At 47.6% G+C, this 20,187-nt stretch overlaps 1 protein-coding gene across 12 annotated transcripts in view; it reads left to right on the top strand.

Moving 5' to 3' along the window:
* Positions 1–20,187, top strand: part of NAV2 (neuron navigator 2) — a 398,868-nt gene that overhangs the window by 341,335 nt on the left and 37,346 nt on the right. For all 12 annotated transcript variants that reach the window (XM_047690357.1, XM_047690360.1, XM_047690361.1 and 9 more), the window contains 6 exons: positions 5,605–5,657; positions 10,916–10,939; positions 11,055–11,129; positions 16,386–16,469; positions 17,042–17,153; positions 18,684–18,829. In XM_047690357.1, the coding sequence (XP_047546313.1) occupies positions 5,605–5,657; positions 10,916–10,939; positions 11,055–11,129; positions 16,386–16,469; positions 17,042–17,153; positions 18,684–18,829 (494 nt within the window). The remainder of the gene's footprint in view (positions 1–5,604; positions 5,658–10,915; positions 10,940–11,054; positions 11,130–16,385; positions 16,470–17,041; positions 17,154–18,683; positions 18,830–20,187) is intronic.

A 20,187-nucleotide genomic window follows, 5' to 3' on the forward strand; every position in this document is an offset into this window, starting at 1 on the left:
AGAACAAACTTGTCTTGCTTTATTTTGTTTTTTTAAACACTTTATTTATTTGAGAGGGAGGGAGGGAGAGCACAAGCAGGGGGAATGGCAGGCAGGGGGAGAAGCAGGCTCCCCGCTGAGCAGAGAGCCCTGTGCGGGACTCAATCCTGGGACTTGAGAATCATGACCTGAGCCGAAGGCAGATGCTTAACTGACTGAGCCCCCCAGGTGCCCCTGAACTTGTCTTGTTTAAAGAAATCCCTAAACAAACTGAGAGGGAAAGAAACCGAATAAAGTCTTCCACTGTTGCCCAGTGTACTTGCTTAGAGAAAGAGTAAAGGGTTTAGTTACAGGGCACTTGCCCTCTGGTCGCTCTTCCTAGCAACGTCCCTCCCTTCACCCTGATTTACGTGTCCCCTGCACCTGGTGAGCACAGTGAGCAAGTCTGCAAATCCATGTATGGGCACCTGCTGGGACAGAGGATCGAGGAGGGGTAGAGCCGGAGTTACCCAGAGTGTTCTGCTGGATTTAAGAGCTAGAAGTGCGTGCTTTAACCACCTGGGTCCCTCAGAGCGACGCACAGGTTACTTGAAGGTAAAGGCATAGGCAGCTGGTCTTGAACTTTTTCCTAGTCCGTGTGCTAGCCAACCATGGCCACAGAGCACTCCCCAGCCCGCCTTGTGACGGCTCACATATGGAGCACGTCCTGGGCCACATTCATCTTCTGTGTCATGTGTGTGCCTGAGTGAACCGTGTTCAGGACCAAGATTTGTCCAAACAAGCACACTTCGCCTCATAAAGATCTGGGACCATTACAGTCTCATCGTCAGAGAACTTTCCTTTATTCCATCTGGAATCAAGCTGTCAGGCAGCACCACCGTGGGATATCTGGGATGTCAAAGTGACATTGATTAAAAAATGCTTGCCCACAAGCAGTGTCTAGACTTTTGTAAACCCTAATGATTCATGGTGACGTGGACTGAAGGGCAGAAGTAAAAATCAGGTTTGGCGGGTAGGGGGTAGGGACTGCTGTCGATATACACGATATACACGACGAGCGCATACCATGTTCATCTTTTGGGGAATTTTGCATCGAATTGCTTTTACTCCTTCCAGGGCGATTGCATTACAAAGACAAGACAGAGCTCATGCAGTTAGATGCTTTTCATTCCATTGGGTGAAAGCTGTTCTTCCCATTTTGAATTTATAAATCCCAGAGTTGGAGAAACTGGGAAAATTTTACAACTTATGTTTGGACAAGACAGAACCTCTGTGTGAGAGTCAGTTAGGTACGTCATATACCAGAAAGCAGAAGAGAAATTGAAGAAGAATTAGCACAAAGATGTGGGGGGAGGTTTCTGTGGGATTTAATTAGCACTTTCCATTTTGAAGGAAGTGGGAGTCATAAATATGTAGATTAGGTACAGCCACGGCCCAGATGCAACCTTTCAAAGTTATTTCAGGTAAATTAATTTCCATCAGATGCATTATGCAATCTTAAAGTCAACTTTAATAGCGTACATTTAGGGAGATGCTTGAGGCATTTTGAAAATGGATCTCTTTGCCCAGGGACTTTACCAGTCATCCCTAATTGCTAGTGCAATTTTAAGCAGTTCATATGGAATCCATAGGAACAGAGCAGCTTCTTAATAAATAAATATTTTTTTTTGCAACTCACTTGGGTTTCTAGCACCTCAGTTGTACCTGTGATTGAAATCCTGGCACGTCTGCTGCTAGACTTGGGGAAAGGACTTGACACTGCTCAGCCTATTTCCTGTTCACTAAAAGGTAGAAAATAATTGTGCCTGCTTCAGAGGATTGAAGTGAAGATTAGGTGAGATAAATCCACAGAAAGCATCTCATGCATAATGACTTCCAAAGAGGTTTATAGTCAGTGTTCAAGCAGTGGTAGCCATTGTTGTAATTGTCAGGTTTTGTTTTGTCCTTCTCCCCAAGGGCCATTATCCCTGTTTTGTTTATGGCAAAGTTGAGGCCAGAGAAATGCCTTGGGGACTGTGTGCAGCCAGGACTCGGTGCCAAACTCTAGATTTTCAGTGCTCTGTTTTCCTGTTCAGTCCTACCTTGACGTCTGACTCTGCCTAGGTCGCAGCTGGGCTTTCTTACCTCTGTGAGGCGGACTGGTCCTTCATCAGCGTGTTTTCTGTTTTCGGTTCTGCTTCCTTTGCTGGTTCAGAGGGTGGTCCATTAGCCATCAGAACCGTGCATCCTTCTCACTGGTAGCACCTCTGAGAGTATCAGCAGTGGAGTGAGAACTAGGCTATATGCCTCCAAGCCTGTCTCTGCTCCTAATAGGCTGTGTGTTCTTGGCCATATCACTTAGCCTCTCTGGGTCTTAATTTACTCTGTTGTGTGTTAGTAGTGGGAACTCCTGCCCTGTCTGGGACTATTACCTACAAATTCTCACTTCCAACAGTAGTACACTTGAGAAAGTGCTTTGATAAGTACGAAGCTGGAGATACATGTGAGATGCATCGGGGCCTTTGGGATGCCCAATTGTTTCATTCTGTCTAGAGCATGTACGTATCACCACCTGTACCTTGGGCCTGGGTGAATCGTGTTTTTCTCAAACATGCAATTGTTTGCTCATTTGGTGCCAGCTTTGTGTCTATGTATATTGGATGAGTGGCTGGGGAAACCATTCTAAAACAAACCAAAGGCTTTACCAAAAAAAACAAAAAATGAAAGCAAAAACAAAAAACAACCATCAGAAACTCCCAAATCAGGTCTCTCACTTTTTTTTTTTTTAAAGATTTTATTTATTTATTTGACACAGAGAGAGAGATCACAAGTAGGCAGAGAGGCAGGCAGAGAGAGAGGAGGGAAGCAGGCTCCCTGCCGAGCAGAGAGCCTGATGTGGGCCTCGATCCCAGGACCCTGAGATCATGATCTGAGCTCAAGGCAGAGGCTTACCCCTCTGAGCCACCCAGGTACCCCCTAAATCAGGTCTCTTAAGGGCAAAACAGTCTCCATACTTCTGGTCAGCAGATCCTGTTCCTGAATGCTGAGTGACCTTAAGCAGACCAGTTAACCTTTCTGGGTTTCAGATTCCTCGGGTGCAGAGATGGCCTAGACAAGTCTCTGTGGTTCTTCATAGCTTCAGAATTTTGTTTTATTTTATTTATTTACTTAGAAAGATTTTTATTTATTTATTTGACAGAGATCACAAGCAGGCAGAGAGAGAAGAAGGAAAACAGGTTCCCCGCTGAGCAGAGAGCCCGAGTGGGACTCGATCCCAGGACCCTGGGATCATGACCCGAGCCGAAGGCAGAGGCTTTAAGCCACTGAGCCACCCAGGTGCCCAACATAGCTTCAGAATTTTAAAGATATAGGTATAGGGTAGAAAATGCATGGTGTGATTTTGCCATTCTGGCTTTGCAAGTCTTCTGTGCCTTTTGCTGTCCAGAAGTATCCAAGACACATAACCCAGGCTCTGATTTGGTTCAGCTCACTTGGAGTAAGGCCCACTGCAATGGTTCAGGCAAGCCACATTCAGTTTGGAGCTAACTCTGGAAATCAAGGAGTCTTTCTTTGGACCACGGCCTTGCTGTTGCTATTTACCTAGTGAGAGGAGTTAATTACAGGGAAGAAGAATTACCTCCATAGGCGCCTGCCAGTTGCGCTCTTCACCGGCGGCCCCAGGCCTGCACTGAAGTATTGCTGAGGGCAGTGTCTCTAAGTCTGTGCATATTAGCTGGAGAGATAGAAGAGACCAACTTCCATTTTCCAGCAGACTCATCCCACATGGCAGCCCTGTGCTGGCTGAGCAGGTGGTGTGATGGAAAGATGTGGGGCCGGATGAAAGAAAAGCTAGAGGGTGGCTGCATGTTCCTCATGCCTCTTCCCCCATTTGGCCTCCAGTATAATCTGCCCCTACTGCCCGTCTCATGGGGCTAGAGTACCTTAACCCCTTTAGAACATTAAGCCACTCGTTTGGGGCATGAGAGGCGTCTGCTGGTGTGTCTACGTATGAACACTGGAAGCCATTATTGACCATTTATGCCATAAACTGATTTCTTATGGGGCAAGGGCCAGAAAAGTCATGGATGGCAGCAGAATGGAGGAAAAGATCTCAAACCCTAGTGTTCCTAAGGAAAGTGGATGTGAGTGATGGTGTAGCCATAACCTCAGAAGAGCAGGCACCTTCCAGGAGAGAGGAGGGCCGGACAGGCAAGTCAAGAACTGTGTGGGTTCAGAGGGGGAGGGCGTGTATCCGGTGCAGGCAGGCAGGGAACCGAGGGAAGGCTTCATGGAGAGGCGTTGTTTGAGCTGAGCCCAGTGATTTGGACAGGCAGAAATGAGAAGCATCCAAAACAAAGGGAACTGTACAGGCAGAAGACACTCTGTGGAGGCCAAGTGTTAGGCGGGGCACACTTGAGAGAAAAGTGCAGGGTTCTGAATGGGATGGGAGCACATAAAGGAAGAGCAGGAGGTCAGGAGGTTTATGGGAAGACAGTGTGGAGGCACCTGGGTGGTGGGCTGAGCTGTTCGTCAGGTATCTCATGGGCAAGTAGCTTCTGCCCAAAGCTGATCCAAGTTGAGTTCACTTCTTGGGTGGTAAGGGCAAGCCTTTTAGTGCAAGTGGAAAGTTATTCCCAAGCCTCCCACTCTCCGACCACAGAGGATAGCTAGTGTGGGGGTAGAGCATTCGACTTGTGGTCAGGAAAGCTGTGCCCAATTAAACATCTCTGATATCTCCACAGGCATATTTTTTGTCTTTCAAAAAGTTGTCGAGAGATTACTAAGAAAATGTCGTTAAAGCATCTGGTTCCCAGAAAGAGAAGTACGTTAGAATACTTAGTCCTAGAAAAGACCATGATTTAAAATTACAGAGAAATAATAAAATAACTCCACTGGCTGGGGGCAGGAAGGGGTGCAAAGCAGGTATGAAGATGGTTCTGAATCCAAAGAACCAATCAGAGACAGAAAAGAGGACACCACTTGATTGTCCTTTTGTACACGTGGTAGAAATCAAAAGAAGAATGTCTTCAGTAGATAATGTTTTCTGAGCAAGTGTTCTACCACATGGTCTTCTAGAATGAGTTGACTATGGCCAACAGCCAGCCTCCTGTGTTCATGATAATGGGCTCATCTTTGTGCATACACAGGTGACAGAAGCTAGCAGGGTAGACAACACGTATGCAGCACAATCTCATCCCTAGAGGAATACACGAGAGAAAAGTCATGGATGGCAGAAGAATGGAATGAGCGAGAAGGAAAGGAGTAAAATGTGCTGGGATAGAAAAGGTTACAGGTTGCCTCTGGGTAATAGAATTATGAGTCGTGTGGGTTGTGGCAGTGAATGTTTTCTTAACACTTCTCCATACTTGAACATTTTTACTTAGTAATCATGTATTATTTTCATGGGGGAAAAATTATGGAGAGGTTGTAGGGGGGGAAAAGGGGGGAAAGGAAAAGAGACTCCCCTTGCAAATTATTCCTTATTTGACTCTGACCTATTGCCAAACCAGGAAAAGATGGGTCAAGGTGAGATGAAGTTACCTGGTACTGTCCCATAGTGCTGAGTTTCTCCTCCTCTCTCCCTCTTTGGCTCCATAGTTGCCAGCTGTGCAATTTACCTTTTCTTTTCTTTTCTTTTTTTAATAGTACACGGATCCTCGCTGTCCTTGGTTTCCAGCACGTCATCAATTTATTCTACAGTGAGTATAAATCAATGCTATGTGGCTATGACCGTGAGAACTGGGGCTCCTTTCTCACATATGTCAAGAATAAAATATAAAATGAAATTGTTTCTCCTAGAGAAAGTATCTCCCTTGTAAGGGGCCTGATTCATCAGGGAGTAAGATTTGAAATTCACAAACAGCTACGAATTGTTAACGTCTCAACCAGTGAATCAGGAACTGACTCCTTTGTTAAGAGTGGCATTGCGCTTTGGGTGGGAACTAGTTAGAAAGTGTGAGAAGCCTTGGCCACCTGCTGGCAGCCTTAGGAAAGAAAGGCCTTGAACAACTTCTGCCTGCCTCAGTTTCTTTATCTGTCGAGCAGAGAGAATAGCAGCCCTTAGCTTGCGGAGCTTGTAGATTTACTGTTGGGAAGATGACATTGAGCTACAACGTATATTCCTTGATGACAAGGACTTTTTCCGTTTTTATTCCTTAGCGTTTGGAACAAAGCCAAGCACGTAGTAGGTGTTCAAAAAATAGGCTTGAATATGAGGAGTAGAGATGCAACATGGGGGGTTAAGGGGGTAGGAGAAGAATAAATGAAACCAGATGGGAGGAAGACAAACCATAAGTGACTCTTAATCTCACAAAACAAACTGAGGGTTGCTGGGGGGAGGGGGAGTGGGGGGGTTATGGACATTGGGGAGGGTATGTGCTATGGTGAGTGCTGTGAAGTGTGTAGTCTGTGATTCACAGACCTGTACCCCTGGGGAAAAAATATATGTTTATAAAAAATAAAAAAAATTAAAAAAAAAAAAAAAAAAGGCTTGAATGAGATAAGAAAACACCCGTGAAGCACCGAGGGCAGTGCACACAGCCCAGAGCAGGCGCTGGCTGTCGTCGGTGTTCGCCAGCTTCCATGAGTGCTCTGCTGAGCAAAACACATGGAATCAAATACGGTTCTGGATTTGTTCAGGGGTGCTTGCTTTTTTTTATAGCTATGTGTGTAGCTATGTGTGTAACTATTTATCTTAGAAACCTTACTTTGGGAATTCCTACAGGAGAAAAAATCATTTCATTAATTGAGAATTGGAAATTCTTTAGCTCTTCATTCCTTGGAGGACAGATGTTTTAGTAATTCACTTTTTGGTAGTGCCGGGTTCCTGAGCTACGTGTATGTAGCAGGACAAACTGTATATGGCCCCTTAGAAGCTAAAGGCCATCCCAGAATCCAGCGAGAGAGACTAGGGTCTGACTTTTCTTTCATAGGCCTGTAGCGAGCAAACGGACTTCAGGGATTGCTGACATGGTCTGACTTGAAGGACCTTGAAATGATCTCTTCTGCTCCTACCCACCTTGCCCCTCCACCTCCAGAACACCTCCTTCCTCAGCCAGTCATCTGGTCTGAAGTGTCGTCACAGAACCCTCGCTTTTTCATTTTTTAGAGATCACTGAAGCCATTGTCTACGAAGAAAACGTAGAGATGACCTTCTGTCAGCTAGCCCATACATTAAGTCCTTTCTTCAAGAGGGAAAATTGGTGACATGGGTGCCAAGATGGTACTTTCAAACCTAGATTTACTTCTTGAACAGGATTTACTGGCCCTCAGTCTGTGCCGGGCTCTAGGCTAACTAAGCCCCAAGGATGAGATGTAGGTGGAGAGAGGAGCCTGCTGCTGAAGGCTTCTGAGGCCAGAGGCACCCAAGAACACGTTGGGTTGTGGGACTCTACAGTCACAGGGTTGGTACAGAGCCATTACGGCAGACATCGCTGTGCCCAAGCCACTTGTTTTCCCAGTGGAGCTCCCAGAATTTCCTGTCAACATAGAGAGGGCCAATTGTTCTTGAAAGAGTGGAAAACAGGGCCTGGCCTACATCAGCCAGCCTAGGAGGGAAAGAGCATGAGCTGCTCCCACTGTGAGAATTTAGATGCAGGAAGCCATCCCTGGCATTTCCTGGCCACGGTGCCTTCATGCAAATCATTGCAAGGTCTTATCCTCAGGAGCCTTTCCGTAGCTCCTATTCTGGGTGTGTGGACAGGAAATTTCAAATGATTCTTTCTGGATTGATGTAAATTCACACATTACCAAAGACCTAGGAATAGTATTCAATTTCGTCTTTAACCAGATAGCAAGAGACCCAGGGCCCCATCTTCGTTTTTTTCTCACTGTGTGACTTTGTACAAATGACCTCATTGTTCCAGGTGTCTATCAGTTTTGTCCTTGCTGTTGGGGGGCTGTGGCATCTCAGGGCTGCCCACAACTGGCATTTGCTGAGTCGAAGGGTCTCCTTTTACCTGTGCCTTCTCTGAGCATATAGGTTACTTCTGCAGACTTTTATAAGAAATAGCCTAACATTGGGGCGCCTGGGTGGCTCAGTGGGTTGAGCCGCTGCCTTCGGCTCAGGTCATGACCTCAGGGTCCTGGGATCGAGCCCCGCATCGGGCTCTCTGCTCAGCAGGGAGCCTGCTTCCTCCTCTCTCTCTACCTGCCTCTCTGCCTGCTTGTGATCTCTCTCTGTCAAATAAATAAATAAAATCTTTAAAAAAAAAAAAAAAAAGAAATAGCCTAACATTTAAATGTTTTCACGTTAGAGTAGTTTGTAGATTCCAAACTGTATCTGGCTACATAGGTACCACCCAGCATGGACGTGGGGTCCCTTCTGTCTTATTAGCCACTTGGCAATGATAGAATTCTAAAACTCAGGCACCTTTGTAAATGTTAAGGTGAACCAGTCATTTCTTGTCTAAAACGAGATGGTTGTGTTTCCTAAGCTGCCCCCAGCCCAGACCAAAGAGTCTGTTTAATGGCTGAGTGTCTTAAAGGTTCTTATTGGATGATTGATAATGGGTTTTTCCCCTGATATCTATGTAATTTCTGGATATTCGAGAACGCTCATTCTGGCTAAAAATTGCCTGAAATTTTAATTATGAAGGAAAGAAAAGGCAACATGTTGGTGAACAACTACCATGGAGAAGTCAGTGCCAACCCTTGGAGTCGAGAAACTCTAAGGGGCCCCATCTGACCTTGGACTGGCTTTCTTAAATGGTAGAGAGCAGTAGTTGTGCTCTCAGGAGATCTCCTGAATGGAGGGAGGCTCCCAACCTCACTTAGAGTTCCCAGAGGCACAGAAGAACAGCAGCTGGGGGTAAGATACAAAATACAGGATTTTCCAGGCTGCTGTTGAGAACAGGGGCCCAAACCTAGAGACAAATGGGCAGAATGACAGATGGTGGCAGAGGTATGGAGAAGGAGTGTTGGGCCCATGGACATAAGTGTTTAGAAGTAGGGCTCGTCCTACTTGGATGGTTCAGCCTGCTTACAGACCTCTGCTAGCCTCCCAAATGTTAGATTGCCATGACGTTCTCACCATTAACTTTCTCCTTTGGATCAGACTCAGAAGTTCAGGGGCCCGATTTCAGGAAGGCCTCTGTGAGAATGTAGCTGTAGTAAAAGAAGGAGAATGTTCTTGTTAAGATCATAGACTCTAGAGCCAGACGACCATGGGTCCAATCCCAGCTCTGCATCTTAACAGCTGGGACCATGGGCAAATTATTCAACCTCCCTGTGCCTCAATTTCCTCATCTGCAAAATGTGAGTGAATAGTATTAGTACCTGCGCAGGAGGTTGTTACAAGGATTAAATGAATAATGAAAGGAAAGGGCTTAGAAGAGTGGCATGTGGTAAGCATTCAATAAATGCCACCTACTATAGGAGGTGAGGGACTTGGCGGTCATGGTCACCCCTGTGCCCCGGCTTCTTAACACAGTGCCTGACACGTAGTAGGAATTCCATAAATTTTGATAGGTGGTAGTAGTGGACATGAAGAGATGAACACCTAGATGGGCAAAGAGGGATAGATGAATATTCCCAGAGAGGGAAGAGTGAGCCCTGGAACTCTCCCAGCGTTCTCCCAAAAACATTTCTTAGATGAGATTGTCCAGCTGTGTGACGTTAGGCAAGGTCTGACCTCTCTGTGCCTCAGAAAGAATACGGACCTACCCTGTAGGGCTGTTGCGAGGATTAAGTGGTTTGGCCCCAGTATTCCTAAAAACCAGTTGCTGTTGTTAGAAGCCAGCTTGAGGGAGGGCCCCCCTGGGCAGCATCAGGAGTCTGGGCAGTGGGGTAGGGAGCAGGGGAGAAGGGAAAGCAGGCAGGAACCACCTCCCACCTGCTGCAGCTGGTGGATGTAGGGTCTGGTGGGGGGGGTAATGACTCACATTCTGAGCTAATGGAGAAGTAGACACCAGGGTCAGATGCTGATTTTTTAAAGTGATGGGTTTGTCACTAGTAGCTGATAGGATTGATTGGATTGGACCAATCCAGTTGGTCTAGGACCCAAGGATAAAACAGAGTCTTTACTGATCTTCACTTGCCTGTCTGGCTCCCAAGTCACTGCCTCACCCCCAGGGAAGCGTGAATGGAGGGATGGACGGAAGGTAGGAATCCTTCCAACATTGCCCAGAATGTGGGGGTGTCTTTTTTTATGGGCCCCGGGCAGAACCGCAAGAGAATGAAAGAAAGGTTCCCCTTTGTTGTCGGTTCCCCCTATGGAAGGAGAGGGGTAGCCTTGTAGTCCCTGGCTGGCAGGTGTCTGTCACCACAGACGCAGCCCCAGGATGGGAGAGTCTCCCAGTAAGAGGGCCCACAGGCTGCACCCATACCTCCCAGAGTCACAGGTAACTGGGGGCCGTGAGGTGGGGCGGCTGGAAGATCCACACAGCCTGGGGAGTCAGTTGGCTGGCTCCCTCATTTGGGAGGCCTTCCTGCTGCTCCTGGGGCAGTGCCTCAGACAGAAGAGAGGGAGGGGTAAAACTGGCGGTTAACCCATGAGCAGTCCTCCCGCTAGGAACGCCCAGTCACATTACAAATTCAGATGAATGACTGGTAATTCTTTAGTGTACGTTGTCCCCAGTGTGGCCTGGGATGTTTTTGAACCTGTACATTTATTCGCTAAATTAGGGCATCTGCCCCTGGTTCATCCCTTCTTGTCATGCCTTCTCCAGAGCACCTGACCGTATTATCTGCACATGGGAGCAGGGGGGCTCCTCACAGCCAAAATAATTGCACTGTTGTTCTCATCCTTCCTAATTTCTTATAATCATATGCTCTTCCTGTTTGGCCTTTCTCATTGGTCAAATTAACCGAACCAGTTTATCCAGAAAAATACACCAGGAAAGAAACTCCTCTCTTGGGGACTGCTGTAAGCATCCAAATCGGGTGTTCCCCACCGACTGCATTGCCCCATTCTTTGTTCCTCAGCTGATCTCTAATTTCCCTTATGATTTCCTTACAGCCCGAAGAAAAGTGCCAGTCTGAGGTAAGGATCAGTTTGCTGGTTGCATTCCCTCCTTCGCTATTATCCACTACTTCACCCCGCTCAACCTGGGAACGGGCTCTTAAAGCAAGTAACTCTGTCCCTTGCCAACCTTTAGATTCGCAAACTGCGGCGGGAGCTGGATGCCTCACAGGAGAAGGTTTCAGCTTTGACCACGCAGCTGACCGCAAATGTGAGTACAGATACAGGGTGGTAGCCACGGTGGGGGGGAAGGGGGGCAGCCCCTGCTCCCTTCTGACGGGCCGTCAGGGCCGCCTGCCCCCGAGTACCGTGGGAGCAGTACTATGGGAGCAGTACCGTGGGAGCAGTACTGTGGGAGGGGCGTGGCTTTAGCCTTGTGAGCTTCCACTCAGGCTCTGAGTGGCTCTGGGCTCCATGGAGCATCTTTGAGCCTCTGAGCCTGTATTGGCTCATTTGTGCAATGGTGGATGGTAAGCATCTGCTCTCTGGGTTGTCACGTGGTCAGTACTGGAATACGTTAAGGGCTCAGAAATGTTCGTTTCCCTTTTCTTCCTCTTTCTGAAACTTTTCATCTTCAGGCGGGGAAAAAATAAAAGAAATCCAAGGCTCCAAATAAATAGCTGACTGTTCTATAATTATAATACCCACAAGTACGTGTTCAGGAAATGCTGCCAGCTAGCATTGAATTCAACAACTGTTTGAATGCCAACTGTGCCTCGGGCACCGTGGGTTCAGCAGCAAAGCAGGCACAGTCACTGTCCTCTTCATGTGCTTTCTCTGGTACCGCAGAGAGACAGAACTGTTTAGCTATGACATGATAACTGTTCAGAGAGAGAGATAAAGGGAGAAGATTGTGGGAATGTGAAAGGAGGATCACCTAGCTCAGTCTCATGGTGGGGGAGGGGGAGGTCAAGAAAGGCTTCCTGGAGGAGGTGACATCTGGGGGATGCTGTGTAGGGGAGGATGTGTGGAAAGGCAGCATTCTCACTAGTGTGCAAAATGTATTTGTGCAGAAGCCCAGGGTGAAGATCTTAGCGCATTTAGAAACCGTAAGTAGCTCAGTGTATAATTAGAATCTATGGCTTGGATATGGGGAAGAGGCAAGGGGAGAAGGAAGAGGGGAGGGGAGGGCAGGGGAGGGGAGGCATCAAAGGAAATCTAGGGGCAGGTCCGTCGCATATCATGGAGGCTCTCAGCTCTTAGGCGGACAGTTCGGGCTAAAGGAAGTAGAGCTTCATTGGTGTGTGTGTGTGTTGTTGTTGTTTTAAGATTTTATTTATTTATTTGACAGAGAGACATCACAAGTAGGCAGAGAGGTAGGCAGAGAGAGGGGGGAGAAGCAGGCTCCCTGCTGAGCAGAGAGCCCAATGTGGGGCTCGATCCCGGGACCCTGAGATCATGACCTGAGCCGAAGGCAGAGGCTTTAACCCACTGAGGGCCCCCCACCCCCGCTGCCCCATTGGTGTATTTTAAGCAGAGCAGTGAGGCAGTTTGGTTTGCTCTTCATGAAGCTTCCTGACTGTGGCGTAGTTATAAGATCAGAGGGTCAGAGTGAAAACAGAGGCTTGAGGTCTGCAAAGTAGCCCCACTGCAGAGCTGTGGGCCGGTGAGGGTCGCCCTTCAGAGGCCGGAGCCTGAGGTTTGGAAGGTGTGGAGATGCCCTTGAGGCAGGGCATCCTGCCTGGAGCACACGGCCCGGTCTGAGACCACAAACACCTGTGTGTGAACCTGTCCCAAAGCAGCCTGCACGACCCCATAATATGCTGTTAGAATGAAGGGCAACTTCAAAAGGCTGTCTTCTCTGGACCAGGAAGCTGAGTCAATCAATACTGCAATGAATCACTTTACCCACAGTGCTTGCCCAGGTCGTTCCTGCTGAAGCCTGAGCCAATGGAAGGAAACCGGTTCTCTTTAAAGTCTGTGCGCAAAGTACCTTGTGCAGTACTTGACCTTAATGACAAGCTCAATAACTCGTAACTTCTCTCACTGTTCATGCTCCTGAGTGCTCTCACATTTCTGGGAGTCTTTGCATTATTTTCTCACCCTCCCATACCAGGCCATTACGTGTTTCGATATCCATCTGTCTTCTCTCTGCTGCTTCCATCGTCAATAGCAGAACATCAGAAATTGCTGGGAGATCTGAATTAAGATTTTATTTATTTGACAGAGAGAGACACAGCGAGAGAGGAAACACAAGCAGGAGGAGTGGGAGAGGGAGAAGCAGGCTTCCCACAGAGCAGGGAGCCTGATGCAGGGGTTGATCCCAGGACCCTGGGGTCATGACCTGAGCCAAAGACAGATGCTTAATGACTGAGCCACCCAGGTGCCCCTGGGTCTTATTTAAAAAAAAAAAAAAAAAATCCCAGAGGTATTCTTCTATGAATAGTCTTCATCTGGGTACCATTTGAATCCAGACCAACCCCAGACCCAATGAGCCAATCTGGATATAATCCAAATGTGAGGTTTGACAGCGACCCCCATCCTGAGTGATTTGGAGCTACTCCCCTAGTTAAGAATTCCTGGCATCCATTGGTGCCCTTTTACTCAAAAGCTAGTTTCATTAGTTTACTTATCAAAACTTGGGTTCCTTCCTCCAATGACCTTGTGCTGCCCAAAGGATCTTACACTGGGCCATTTGGAACTCTACACTCTGCTCCAGAAGAGTCCGAGGGAGATCCCTTGCATTATTATTATTCCAAAAGTATGTTTTGCTCCTCACCAATGCCACTGAGTCCAGTATTGTTTGAAAGTAAATATTTAGTCTTACCACACACCACCGGCCGCGCTAACGTGTTTTATTGTCTGCCATCTTTCTCACAGGCCAAGCTGTGTTTGTTTTTCTAGGACAAACTACTCAAAGCCACCTTCTTTGGGTGTTTTTATACCATTCGTGTTTGTTTTTCTGGGAATGTGAGAATGGCACTTGGTAAGAAGTCTGCTGTGTGGCTCTGAACCAGGCTCCAAACAGCCTCTCAGCCCGTGTTTTCACAGTTGCTGATGACCCAAAGTTAGTCCTTTCTCTAGAAAGCAAAATGCAAACCTCTGGTTCTTCAGAGCAAACGTGGCTTCTTGAGTTTGCAAAAACACTTTCTCAATAGTAGTCTTCTTGGGGTCAGGTTTTTGTGTTTGAGGGAATAGAAAGTATGAGTGCCCACAAACAGAATCCTGGGTGGCAATCAAAGAATTGAAATAAATGGAAATTTGGTCATTAAAATTTGACCTTGGCGTTCCTTTGAAACGCAAGGTTAGCAGCAATTCATTTCAACATCCTGGCCCTGGCCCTGTTTCCTTCATCCACTATGTAAACTGGCTTGAATTAATCGGCTTTGGTTCTGCCATATTCTCCTGGGCAAACTAAACAAAGGCATATCTCTTGATTTTAAAATGCAACAGCATTTTCTCAGTTTTTAATAGGGAGAGAGCATGCAATCAGAAAGAAACTGGGCAGTCCACTTAACATTTCTATTACAAGAGGTCCTGCTCCCTGCTAACTCCTACAGCTGTTGGAAAAAAGACCCAACATGCTAGAACATCTCTAGTTCATGCTAGAGATGCCTTATCCTCAGCTGTTTCAGTTAGATGAAGTCTAGTGACAAGAGGCCTCTGATTCACTTCTCTGATCTCTCCTCTTTAAATTGAAATGTCCACTGACCCTCCTCATGACCCCGGACAATGTCCCACCTGTCCCCCGGTTGTTCCCTCACTTTGATTCTTTACTGAGTACATCAGTCCTCTCTTCCTCTAGAATATTACAGACCCCATGATCAGATCTTACTTCTCCCTCCTCCCAGGAGTCACAGTGCCTCTGCTAGCTCTTCTCTTTCTCCTGTATTTGCCCACTCCTCTCCTACAACCCTTTCCCGATCTGTCCCCACCTGTGTTCTCATCCTATCTTTTGTCACTTCATCCATCCCAAACCTCTTTCTTTCCTTTCCCCACAGTGTCTCTTCATTCCTATGTTTACAGACCTATGTTCACCTATATTGTTTCACTTAATGCTCACAACAACCCTGGGAGGGAGTAGATACTGCACCCATTTTACAGATGGAGAAATTGGGGTGCCTGGGTGGCTCAGTGGGTTAAGCGTCTGCTTTCAGCTCAGGTCATGATCTCGGGGTCCTGGGATCGAGCCTCGCATCAGGCTCTCTGCTCAGCAGGGAGCCTGCTTCCCCCGCTTTCTCTGCCTGCCTCTCTGCCTACTTGTGATCTCTGTCAAATAAATAAAATCTTAAAAAAAAAAAAAGTTTTATAGGTGGAGAAACTGTTGCCAATAGGATTAGCTCTCTTGTCCGTTCCTTATCCTTGGTTTTAACCATATTATCAGGACCCTCAGTCAACCAACCAATGTATCTCGGGCTCTTCTGGAGGAAGGAAGAGGCTTTGTGTTAGGACACGAGGTTGCATCATGTCCTTGAAGAGGGTTGAAGAGAAAGGGGCAGACAGAAAAGCATCTCATTTCTCTTAATATATGTATTTTTTTCCCTACATTTTTAACATCTCTGCAAGTGGGATGCATATTTTAATTAGAATTGGCAGCATTTCTCAGGATGTCTTAGTACCATATGAAATAGTGGCGTGTCTGATGTCGTGTTCTAACAGGTATATAAAATTATGGAGGTGGGGCGCCTGGGTGGCTCAGTTGTTAAGCCTCTGCCTTCAGCTCAGGTCATGATCCCAGACTCCTGGGATCGAGCCCTGCATCGGGCTCCCTGCTCATCAGGGAGCCTGCTTCTCCCTTTCCCTCTGCCCCTACTCCAGCATGTACTCTCTCCCTCACTTGCTCACTCTCAAAAAAAAAAAAAGTCTGGAGGGGCCTTGGGGGAAAACCGTAACTCCTTGGAGGAACAGGGGAAGGTTTCTCCAAGGAGGGAGCACATGGGCCTTTCAGTGGCTTTTTATTAACCGGGATTAGAATAAACAAAATAGCCCAACCACTGTGTTCATCCATTCTGCAAACGTGTCCAATGTGAGCCTCTCCTGCGAGCTTGGCACTTGGAGAGCAAAGCTCAGAGGAGCAGAGGAGGAAGACAGGAGGCAGTAGTTGCTGGAGTACATGCGTCCCTAACTGTGACACCGACATGCATGTAGACCAACAGTGCATGTGCTTTCAAGAGTAACCATGAGAGAACCAGCCCATCTGGGGGTGTCATGAAGACACGAGCTGAGATCTCTTGAGAAGGATATATAAAAACCAGACAGGGAGGCGTGGGGGAAGAGCACTGTAGGCAGAGGAGAAAGTAGGTACAAAGGACCTAAGGTGGGAAGGAGCACAGGGTCTTTAAGGACACAATGAGCTGGAGTGACTGGATCTCAAAAAGGTGGAAAGTGGGGCTCCAGGGGCTGAAGAATTAGACGGGAGCTAACTCACGGGGCCCCAGTGAGGATTTCAGCCCTGAAGACCCAGCACCCCCTCGGCCCTCTTGCCTTGCGAGGTAGTCTGACTGAGGCTGTGTCTTTCCTTCTCCAGGCCCATCTGGTGGCAGCCTTTGAACAGAGTCTTGGGAACATGACCATCAGACTCCAGAGTCTGACCATGACAGCTGAGCAAAAGGTAAAGGCCTCCCCGCTGCTTAGAACTGACAGCACAGCTCCAAATTGACGCTCTCTTATTTCAGAGAAGGGTATGGATTTTAGTATATTTGAACTCTTGGAATCAAATCGTAAAGAGTTGTACTCTGTTGAGTGCACATCTGATCCAAATGGCGGGGTATGGAGTGGTTGCAACCCTTCATCTCTCATAGGCCTGTTTCTGCTGCTTTTTAAAAAAGATTTTATTTATTTGAGGGGGAGAGGGAGAGAGAACACAAGCAGGGCGGAGGAGCAGAGAGAGCAGCAGATTCCCCGCTGAGCAGGGAGCCCCACACGGGGCTTGATCCCAGCATGCTGACATCATGACCCGATCTGAAGGCAGACGCCTAACTGACGGAGCCACCCACGTGCCCCCATTTCTGCTGCTTTTGTGTGTTTCTACGCCCGTTGAAAATCAATCTATCCTACGGGAGGGGACAGAGGTTTTGTGGAACTCCTTCGTTCCCTCTGCTCCGTGCTGAAATGGAGTTGTTGTTCATGTGAACTCTGTACAGAGTGACTGTAGGATGACCAGTATTTCCTGCTGTTCCTCAGGATTCAGAACTGAATGAGTTAAGGAAAACCATCGAGCTGCTCAAGAAACAGAACGCAGCCGCCCAGGCTGCCATTAATGGGGTCATTAACACGCCGGAGCTCAACTGCAAAGGTAAAGGAAGGGGGGGGCAGCCTCCAGACCAACGACCTGCCCGCTTAGGAGCCTTCCCCTGACGATGTGTGCCGCAGCCTCCCTGCCCCGGAGTGCATGTCCCTGTCAGTCAGACGGGTCCCGGGAGGAAGACACTTGTGGTCCGTGACTCCAGGCCTCTAGGAAGATAGCTCTTCCAGCTCAGTCTTTTCCCTGATGTAGCTCAAAAATGGAAGAAAATCTGTTTATATTGGTGAAGTGTCAAAAGTGTTTCGCTTAATTTTTTTTTTTAAGATTTTATTTATTTATTTGACAGAGAGAGATCACAAGCAGACGGAGAGGCAGGCAGAGAGAGAGAGAGAGAGAGAGAGGGAAGCAGGCTTCTTGCTGAGCAGAGAGCCCGATGCGGGGCTGGATCCCAGGACCCTGAGATCATGACCTGAGCCGAAGGCAGCGGCTTAACCCACTGAGCCACCCAGGCGCCCCCTGTTTCGCTTAATTTCACTGGTGTCCTCATATTTATTTACATGTGGACACGGGCCAGCCTGAAATGAGCATCTCGTGTTCATCCAGGGAAGTGTTTCTGAGTCATTTGCTTCGTGCTTGTGTATCTTACCTGGGGGCCAGATTGGGCTGGGAGGATGAGTTCCCTCCCTCCGCAGTGATGTTGTCAGTGATGGTACAAGTCACAGTGACAGCCAGCATTTAGGGGACATGCACTGTGTTCTAAGCACTCTGCTCAGTGTTGTAAATTACTCACTCTCTCATTTTCCTCCCACGACAACCTTACAAGGGCAGTGCTGGTCCTCTCCACATTGGATTGATGAGAACAGTGGGTTGTGGGTGCGAGAGCCCCGTCCAGAGGTCACAGTAGTAAGATACACGAAGTGGGACTAGAACCCAGGTCTCTCTGACTCCACAGCTGGTGCTCGTAAAGAGTAGGCTGCGGGTTTAGTTCTGTGCTTGTGCAGAAAACTGGCCACAACCTGTATTTGGCATCTCCGTGATTTCAGATACCAGGTCTCTGAAACGTGATGACAGAGTTGAAATGGGAGGGACTGGCAGCCCGAGTGAGCAACGAGCGCGTTCCAGGAAGAGGGGCTCCCACACGTTAAGACCCTGAGATGAGATGGGCTCGGCATTCCCGAGGGGTCAAGAGAAGGCTAGTGAGGCAGGAGCGTACAGGGCAGAGTGGGGTGGTGGGAGGCACCCCGACAACACAGGTGACTGCCACAGTTCAGAAACGTCATCAGGTCCCGGTCTCCAGCTTAAAAAAGCTGGTGGCAGGGGCAGGGAATTCTCTCTCGAAGCCTCCCCTGGCTTCTTTTTGGTGGAGTGGCTAGATTGGGCCCTAAGGTAATTGACTGAAGAGGGCTCAGCGTGGACCTGCTCAAGGATCTTAAAACCAGCAGCTGAGAACAGAAGTTCATGTCTAATGGGAAATACCCAGCAGTGCCCGGGTGTGTGGATTTAGGTGTAAGTGTCATTTTCCCTGGGACAGAGGGATGGGCTGAAGGCCGCAGCTGCTGACCTCCTGCCTTGTGTCCCCAGGAAACGGCACCTCGCAGTCGGCAGACCTCCGTATCCGCAGACAACACTCCTCGGACAGTGTGTCCAGCATCAACAGTGCCACCAGCCACTCCAGCGTGGGCAGTAACGTAGAGAGTGATTCCAAGAAAAAGAAGAGAAAGAATTGGGTGAGTGTGCAACCAGAGACCTTCGTGGGTACCAGCAGACCAGTATCCCCACCCCCCACCCCCAGAAAGAGCCCCCAGGCTAGCTCTTTACTCCAGAGCGTAGACCTTTGGGAGTGGATCCAAAGAAGCTTGTGGGTATGTTTCTACCAAAATCAGTGTTGTGCTCAGCCAAGTACCAGGACTCACGAAAATACCACCATCTTGGAGTTTTCTGTTTCATGAGATTTTATGTGACATACTCATCTTTCATTTCATATACGTGTCATTCCCTCCTCCTCGTAATGTTAGCCACAAAGTTCCAGGTACTAGAGCAAAGTTACTCTTCGGTGGTTTCTTTTTAGTTATTATTATTATTTTTTTTTTTTTGGAGTGTGTATTGCTAATTATCCCATCATTATCCAGAATCCTTATCTGTTTCTTTACACAGTTACCTCTGATGGCATGAAACCAATTTTCTCTGAACGGTTTTTTAACCATGCCCTGTAAAGTGAAAGTTTCATAATGTAGATATTAGGAGTTAAACTGGGGTGTTGTACTTCAAAATGGCAAGTTTAATAGACCCAGTCTCCAATGCATTGTTTCTCTATGGTTTCCTTAATCCCAGTGAGCTACTCAAATTTCTGTACAGTGGTGTCTTGAGCAGTTTTTTTCCCATTCTCCTGGGAATATTACACCCACCCACCCAATTTTTTAAAAAGTAGATTCTATGCCCAACATGGGACTTGAACTCACGACCCCGAGATCAAGAGTCGTATGTTGCACTGACCAAGCCAGCCAGGTGCCCTCCTACCGACCCATTTTTAGTTGTGTCAAGGCTGGGGAGCTCTGGTTGGCATTTGCTGCTCCCTGTCTTCAGTGCAGAGGTAGCTCAGGTTGATCTGAAGCTGGCTAGTGCTCACAGCGTCCCCATCCATCAGTGCTGACAGCATCGTGTTTCCATAGTAACCTCAGTGTCCTCATCCATTCCATATACTTCTCCCTCATTTTGTGTTATCTTGGATGGGTGGCGAGGTCTGGCCATAGAGCAGTCGCAGTTTGAGGAATTCCAGTTGCTGATGACTTGTGCTAGAAGACCGTAAGACCAGTTTAGCGTGACCCTCTCATCATTCTGATGAAGTTTTTTTCTTCGTTACTAATGGCTTTTAGTCAACTCATCTGCTATGCCTTAAATAGCATTAACATATGTTGCTGTTTCTAATATGCTATTGGTAAAATATGGTCTGACTTGATTATCAAAGTGATGAGAGAGAATTATTTTCTATGAAAACCGTGTTTACCCATTTTCTCCAGTTCAAGAACTAAAATTTATTTACTTGCATTAAGACGGTTCTTGGTTATTGGTAGAAGGGAAGATAAAG

This window comes from Lutra lutra, chromosome 10 (assembly GCF_902655055.1).
Source record: "Lutra lutra chromosome 10, mLutLut1.2, whole genome shotgun sequence".
Classification (NCBI taxonomy): Eukaryota; Metazoa; Chordata; class Mammalia; order Carnivora; family Mustelidae; genus Lutra; species Lutra lutra.